Genomic DNA, 7,636 nt, shown 5'->3' with positions numbered 1-7,636 from the left:
GCACATACAAATCCAAATTTGACAAATCATACTATATTATTTAATAGCAATAAACATTATGCATAATTTATTTTTAAATTCAGTGGCATTAGCACATGCACAATGTTGGGCACCCAATATCCATTTCCAAGGAAAAATTCATTTTTAAAAACCTTGTTTTTATTAGTAAATCTAGGTAAAGAGCTGCTGGTTTTTGAGTTATTATTGACCAGAGTTACTGAACACAAACCAAACAGGCACACACAGCCTAACAAATGCCAGTGAATTTACTGAGAAAATAAAACAATATTAAAATCTGTTGAAACAGTGCAACACATGGGGAAAAAACAGACCTCAAAACTAAATACAACACAGAAATAGCATACTAAGGCGTCAGTGAAAGTCCTGCTACTTTGGGAAAAGCAGCTTGTGATGCTAGTAAGCAGTTAAGGTAGCTTTGGGGGGCTCTTACTAGACACTAAAATGAAGGAATTTTAGTGGAATTTATTGAACTTCTAAAATTGGTGCAGTTTTACAAAATGAGTTTTTTTTCTTGACATTGCTATTCATTTATTACTAACTTGTCCCTTGGGTTTGTTTTTGTTTTTTTTTAACTGACTCTGTCTTTAGGGAAACTTTCTCTTTAATATTAATATGAGGCAAAGGAGCTAATACGGTGAGTATATACCTAAAACCATAAATTTTTAAAAACATCTTTAGTAACAGGTTAAATTTCCTGGAGGAGTGTGTAAAATTCTGCAATAGGCACTTGGCGTATATAAGCAGTTGGGGGGTGGGGAGCATTCATTGCTTTTATGGGGATCTCAAAAGGATCTTTGATTTAAAGAAGTTTTTACATTATCATATAAGAGGGACGAGACAGTGAATATCTAGGTGACAAATAAGATAGCCAAAGGTGGGCAGTGGCCGGGAATCCGATTTCTCAGCTCAGCGCTGGTGCGAGGGTGAGCCAGGGCCCAGCCAGGCGGTCGGGGAATCCCGAGCCAGAGGGAGGGGGCGGAGCCAGGGGAAACAACACCCGCCCCTGCCCCTTCGGGACCCCAGGGCGCCCTTGTTTACCTCTGGGCATTGGACACCCGAGACAAAGGGGAAGGGAGGGAGGGACCTTCTGAGGGAAACTCCACCGGCGGGAAACGCCTTACTGAAAGATCGTTTGGTGACACCACACCAGAGGCGGGAACAGCTGCCCTCCCGCGCCGCCCGCGCCCCCTCCCAGGTTCCCCGCCACCTCCGGGCTTCCTGGGGTTCTATCCTAGCCTCAGCGGCAACGGGCGAAGCTAGGCAATCGGCCCGCTGGGCAAGCTCCTCAGCCTCTCTACATTTGTTATTCTTTGGACGGAACAGAGGAGAGACACTGTAGGGTTACACGGCAGAGCGACTACAGCTCCCAGGAGGAGACAATGCTCTGGGGCCGAGTTGGGGCGGAAGAGAAACACGACCTGGACAGCGGTCAGAGAATGGGTAGGGCGGTCTGCTTGTTACCTCAGCATCTGGAAACCCTGCCGACTCCGACCCCTTAACAACCCTGTTTCCCGACTTGGTATTTTTAAATCTGGCGGGGCTTTCCCTTTCAGGCCAACCACTCCCCCCGTTTACCGCTCCAGCCAGTCAGCGTCAGGCCCGCCATTTTTCAAACCCTTTTCCCGCCGCCAATCAGGATCGAGCAGTACATTCCTCTCCTGACCGGTTCTAACGGGTCTGGGAGTTAACGACCTGGGCGACCCACCGAACCTGCTAGGCTGGAGCTGGAGGGACGGGCCTGGCGAGACACCGGCCAATCGGAGGCCTCCGTGGCGATAGGGCGGTGCCTACGGGAGTTTGAATAATCACCAGAACCAATCAGAGAGGCGGGGGTGTGGCCTGCGGCCCGGCTCGTCAAGTTGCCGTGGCGCGGAGAACTCTGCAAAACAAGAGGCTGAGGATTGCGTTAGCGATAAACCAGTTCACGCCGGAGCCCTGGGAAGGAAGCGTCTCTGGTGGATCCGGCCTCTCCGCGGGACTCTGAGGAAAAGCTACCACCAGGCAAGAATCCCCTTCAGCCCCTTCGTGTTCGTGGGCCTGTCGTTCCCCCTTTCCTCATAGCCTTCTAGCCGGGCTGGGCACTGTGGCTCTCGGGGTTCGACCCGGCGAGCGGAATCTGGGGTGCGGGGCCGGTGAGGGCCAGGGGCTGTGGAGGGCTGGCGGTCGGGGCCCGCGGGAGGGCGGGAAGCTCGTCCGGGCCCGGTTTCAGTCATTTTTTGAATGTCGGTCGCGAGGCGACAACTCTTTGGGGCCGGCGACGTGGAAGCCGGGGAAACATTTCTGTCAGGAAAAGGGTTTCGACGGCGCTCCTGGCGTTCCCTTCCTCAGCCCGGGCCTGGGCGGGGGGCGGGCGGGCGGCGGGTGCTGGCGTTTCGGGCCTTCGGGAGCGACGCGGTGATCGCGTGAGGAGATCGGCCGCGGCTGTTGTGGTGGGTGCCGGGAGGAGGGTGTGTGCGCGGAGGCGGCCGCCCGGGGCGGGCTGGCGGGGGAGCCTGGCGCTGGCCGCCTTCCTCGCGAGAGGGGGCGGGCGCGTATTTGGGCGGGAAGCTGAGCCCCGCCAGCGTCCACCCACCGCTTCTCTCCCCGCTAGGTAGACGCCGACTGTCACCATGGGTAAAGGAGACCCCAACAAGCCGCGGGGCAAGATGTCCTCGTACGCCTTCTTCGTGCAGACCTGCCGGGAAGAGCACAAGAAGAAGCACCCAGACTCTTCCGTCAATTTCGCCGAATTCTCCAAGAAATGTTCGGAGAGATGGAAGGTGAGACCGGACAGAGCTAAGGGTTTTTCAGGTGTGTTTTTTTAGGCTATAGGACCTTAAAGGGGGTAGGTAACTTGTAACCTTCAACTTGGCGACGGTGGTGACTCGTCCAGCTATTTTGTTTTGAGTTTGGGGCAGACTGCCTTAGGTTTTCGTTCACTTCCAAGACTGCTAAAAGTAAAATGCTGCTAACCAAGGAAAATCTGGCCCTTAAGGATGATCTTGATCTTTTTTGGATGCATGTAGCTTGTAGTTTTGCTGTACTTTTCATTCTTCCTTTCATGCCCGTAGACCATGTCTGCAAAGGAAAAGTCGAAGTTTGAAGATATGGCAAAAAGTGACAAAGCTCGCTATGACAGGGAGATGAAAAATTATGTTCCTCCCAAAGGTGACAAGAAAGGAAAGAAAAAAGATCCCAATGCTCCTAAAAGGCCTCCGTAAGTTCATTTTCAAATCAGTCAAATTGCCCCGTATTTTTCCAGTTTATTAACTCTGTTGCTTTCTTTCAGGTCTGCTTTCTTCCTGTTTTGCTCTGAACATCGCCCAAAGATCAAAAGTGAACACCCTGGTTTATCCATTGGGGATACTGCAAAAAAATTGGGTGAAATGTGGTCTGAACAGTCAGCCAAAGATAAACAACCATATGAACAGAAAGCAGCTAAGCTAAAGGAGAAGTATGAAAAGGTTCGTTGTCTCTTTTAAAGCCAAGATATTTTCTAAATAAGGATGTTAGAAATAGGTATGAACTATAGAGTTGGGAAGTTTAGTTCTTCTTGTATTTATGGTTGTCAGCTCTATTTGGAGAAGGTCTAGTGAAAATTGTACATTTAAGAACGTAAGCTAATTGAAACTTCCTTTCTTTTGACTGAAACCAGTGTTTGTAGTATTGGTAGATTCCTGCATATAGACTTATTTGTAGTTCTGGGTCTCTCAGTTTTAAGAAATGGAGGGCCAAATACTTTGTTTTATGTAGATGTACCTAAAATTTGAGGGGGTGGGCAATATGAGGTAAATGGACATTGATAGTGAAAATTCTGACATCTACTACAACCCCCTCATTTTACATCATTAGCTTTCTAAAGCCTAGAGAACAAATGCTCTCAAGGCTGAGTTATTAGACTCTGAAATACCTCTTTGGACAGTCATCGGGGTTATTGGTCAATAATCTTAGATTGTTTACAACCTAGTGGTTTTTACAGTTGAGTAATGACACCGGATGCTGATTTTATATTTTGACAATATTTCAGGATATTGCTGCATATCGCGCCAAGGGCAAAAGTGAAGCGGGAAAGAAGGGTCCTGGCAGGCCAACAGGTTCAAAGAAGAAGAATGAACCAGAGGATGAGGAGGAAGAGGAAGAGGAGGAAGAAGATGAAGATGATGAGGAAGAAGAGGAAGATGAAGAATAAATGGCTATCCTGTAATGATATGTGTGGAGTGTGCGTGTGTGCTCAGGCAATTGTTTTGCTAAGAATGTGAATTCAAGTGCAGCTCAATATTAGCTTCAGTATAAAAACTGTACAGATTTTTGTATAGCTGATAAGATTCTTTGTAGAGAAAATACTTTTTTAAAAATGCAGGTTGTAGCTTTTTGAGGGGCTACTACATACAGTTAGATTTTAAAGCTTCTGATGTTGAATGTTTCTAAATATTTAATGGTTTTCTTAATTTCTTGACTTGTGTATTGTAGCACAGCAGACTTGTAGGAATTAGTATCAATAGTAAATTTTGGGTTTTTTAGAATGTTGCATTTTGTTTTTTAAAAAAATTTTTGTAATAAAATTATGTATATTATTTCTATTGTCTTTGTCTTAATGTGCTAGGTTACTTTTCACTTTAAAAATACTCAAGGTCTGAAACCACATCAGCTTTTTCTTGTATTTCTGCCTAATAGTTCTCAGACACAGTTGATTTAGTAAAATGTTTGGTTAAAAGAAAGTTAAACATGCCCATATTCTAATTTACAAAGTATTCTTTAAAAAATAGATTTGGAATTTATTGAACTTCTAAAATTGGTGCAGTTTTACAAAATGAGTTTTTTTTCTTGACATTGCTATTCATTTATTACTAACTTGTCCCTTGGGTTTGTTTTTGTTTTTTTTTAACTGACTCTGTCTTTAGGGAAACTTTCTCTTTAATATTAATATGAGGCAAAGGAGCTAATACGGTGAGTATATACCTAAATAAATTTTTAAAAACATCTTTAGTAACAGGTTAAATTTTCTGTTGATTATGAACTAGTTCAAAATAGAATACCAGAATGAATTTTGGGTTATATCTTTAAAAATTATTGTGGTTTTAAGCTTTAGAATTTTGGGTAACCGTCAGAAAGCACTTGAAGTGGTTATTGTGATCTGCCATGACTAAATTTCACTAGGATTTATATTTATTGGGGAAAGCAATTACTTGAGGATGCTCCTTTGAAGGAGCAATTGCTTCTATTTGAATTAAGATTATTATTTTGAACAATTATCAGAGGCTTCTAGTGAAAGTCAACCTCTTTTGGCCAAGTGGTGACAGAAGAAACCTATTTGTTGATCGTTTTATAGTTAAACCTGACAATCCTGATTACCTATCAAGTTTTAAAATAGTCAGAATTCTTATTACCCAACCATGGGAGTTTTGGTTATCTGCCATATGCCATATTTGAGTAAGTTTTTGGTAAGGAATATATCATTAAACAAAAAATACCAAAGTTCTGTTAAATGGAAGTGACATAATAGCGTAATTACCAGAGCAAATAGAGTCAAAAATCTGCAGACCTCTGATTGATTGTCTTCTTAATCTTATCCCAGTAGTTGCACATTTAAATTTGGAGCTTTTGATGATCAAAATGAAAACAAATCTATATTTTAAAAAATAATTTCTGGTGTTAAGTGGCTTAATAGTGCCAGAAATTAGGGTAATGTATTTTAGAGGCATAACCTAGGTCTGGATCCCAATGAACTTTATTTTTTGACATTCTATGTCCCCATTTGTAATACGGGGTCATTACCCACTTCACAGCGTTCTAATGTTAAAGGAGAAAGTTAAAATTATCTAAAACACTACTACGAGCATAAAGAGATTTTAAATAGTTAACTAAAATTGAAATAGGGTAAAAGTCTTGTTTCCTTCAGGATTTCTAAATCTATAAATTTTAAGACCCATGAGGCAGACCAGTCAGATTTCTTGTCATCTTTTTGGGAGTTTTTGTGACTGCTTTAACTCTGTTCTTTTATATAAAATGCTTTTCGTGTCTAAGCTGAGAACGACTCATTCTTAAGAGCTGCTCTAGAATAAGTTCAGGATTTAGGGTGAGTCATGTTTGATATTTTTAAGTGTGGATCAAGATTTCAAATCTCTCTGAAAGATTATATCAGTAAATTTTCAAGACTAGGTTACTTTAAGGAGTGGTTCTTTTGGAAACAGGGTAAGAATTAGGTTCCATGTACCATGTACCAGCTGGTACATGGAGGTGTTTATGAAAACTCCCCTTTTTTTTTTTTTTTAAGAACTATGTCATATCTTAGTGATACAAAATGTAAAAGAGCTATGTGGTGGGTAGTCGGTATCTTTGATTCCCAGCTACCTGGTTCTCCTAGGAGACAACCACAATAATATGATTTATCCTTCAAGACAGACTTAAAGCACAAAGCATCATATACACAAATGGAAGCTTTATGTAATGCTCTGCCCCTTATTCTCCTCATTTTAGAAAATGTTCTATCAGTACAGTACAACAGAGCTGACACTTTGAATAGCTAGCTGCGTAGTATCCTGTTGGATAGATCATAATTTAATCCGTTCCCTAAAAGTAGTTGTATTTTTTTATGGACAATATTTCCATGAATATCCTTGTATGTGATTTCAAAAAATCGTAACAAAAATTTTAAGTTTATGCATTTTAAGATTTGATGATTATAACCACTAAAACCTGTACAGTTGACCCTTGGAACAACATGGGGGTTAAGGGAGCTAAACCCTGCCCCTCACGCTGTCAAAAATCTGCATATAACTTAAGACTTCCCAAAACTTTACTAATAGCCTGTTGATGAGAACCTAAACCGGTAGTTAATATGGTCAATCAACACATACTTTGCATGTTATATATATTTCATATTGTATTTTTAAAGTAAGCTAGAGAAAAGAGTATGTTAGTAAGAAAATCCTAAGAGAATACATTTACAGTACTGTAAAAAATGCACGTGTAAGTGGACAGTGCACAGTTCAAACCTACTTTGTTCAAGGGTCAACTGTACTTGGTATATGCTGGAAACCTCTTATGTTTTGTTAACTTATTAAAGCCTGCCAAAATTGCTGTCAATAGACGTTGTACTAATACATACTGCACAGCAATGAATGTTACAGTGTCTATTTCCTCATCTCAGCAACATAATAGTTATCAAACTTTTTAATCTTTGCTATTTTGATTTATAAAAAATGGTTCCTCCTATTAAAAGTTGAGCATATTTTTATGTTTAAGAGTCATTTGTTTCCTGTGGTCTTCTGTCTCCTGGGTCTCTGTATTAGTAATCTGTGGAGATTAAGGAAAGTGACCCTTTGTGACTTGCATTGTAAATATTTTTCTCCTTGTCAATTTCCTTTTGAGTTTATGATGTTTTCTTTATGCAAAGATTTATTTTATGTAGGCAATTTTATTAAATCTTTAGTGGTTTTGGGAGGCCTTTCCCACTCAAAGATTATAAAAATTATCTGCTTGCTTTCTTTTAAAAAATATTATTTAAATCTTTGATCCTTCTGGAATTTATTTTGGTCGACTCAGGTAGGGGCTCAAATTTATTTATTTCCAGATGGCAGCTACTACTTTTGGTCTTTTTATTTGTAAAAGCTGGATTAGAAGATCCTAAGGTTTC

General features: G+C 41.4%; 1 protein-coding gene and 1 long non-coding RNA gene across 3 annotated transcripts; both read left to right on the top strand.

The window, feature by feature from the left end:
• Positions 1-650: 650 nt before the first annotated feature.
• LOC118525032 (uncharacterized) lies at positions 651-7,237 on the top strand. Its single transcript, XR_004911937.2, has 2 exons — positions 651-705; positions 4,994-7,237. It is a non-coding gene; the product is annotated as an uncharacterized LOC118525032 (long non-coding RNA).
• HMGB2 (high mobility group box 2) lies at positions 1,678-7,237 on the top strand. 2 transcript variants are annotated; one of them, XM_036075530.2, is made up of 5 exons: positions 1,678-2,022; positions 2,616-2,780; positions 3,072-3,217; positions 3,290-3,464; positions 4,028-7,237. In XM_036075530.2, exons 2-5 carry the CDS (start codon positions 2,631-2,633, stop codon positions 4,187-4,189), a joined length of 633 nt encoding a protein of 210 aa, XP_035931423.1. In that variant the 5' UTR covers positions 1,678-2,022; positions 2,616-2,630; the 3' UTR covers positions 4,190-7,237. The 2 variants fall into 2 exon arrangements, with proteins under 2 accessions (XP_035931423.1, XP_035931422.1); XM_036075529.2 differs by having other exon boundaries at positions 1,683-2,022; positions 2,612-2,780.
• Positions 7,238-7,636: the final 399 nt, after the last annotated feature.

The sequence above is a fragment of the Halichoerus grypus genome, chromosome 3, assembly GCF_964656455.1.
Source record: "Halichoerus grypus chromosome 3, mHalGry1.hap1.1, whole genome shotgun sequence".
NCBI lineage: Eukaryota > Metazoa > Chordata > Mammalia > Carnivora > Phocidae > Halichoerus > Halichoerus grypus.
This window is presented reverse-complemented; position numbering and strand designations above follow the sequence as displayed.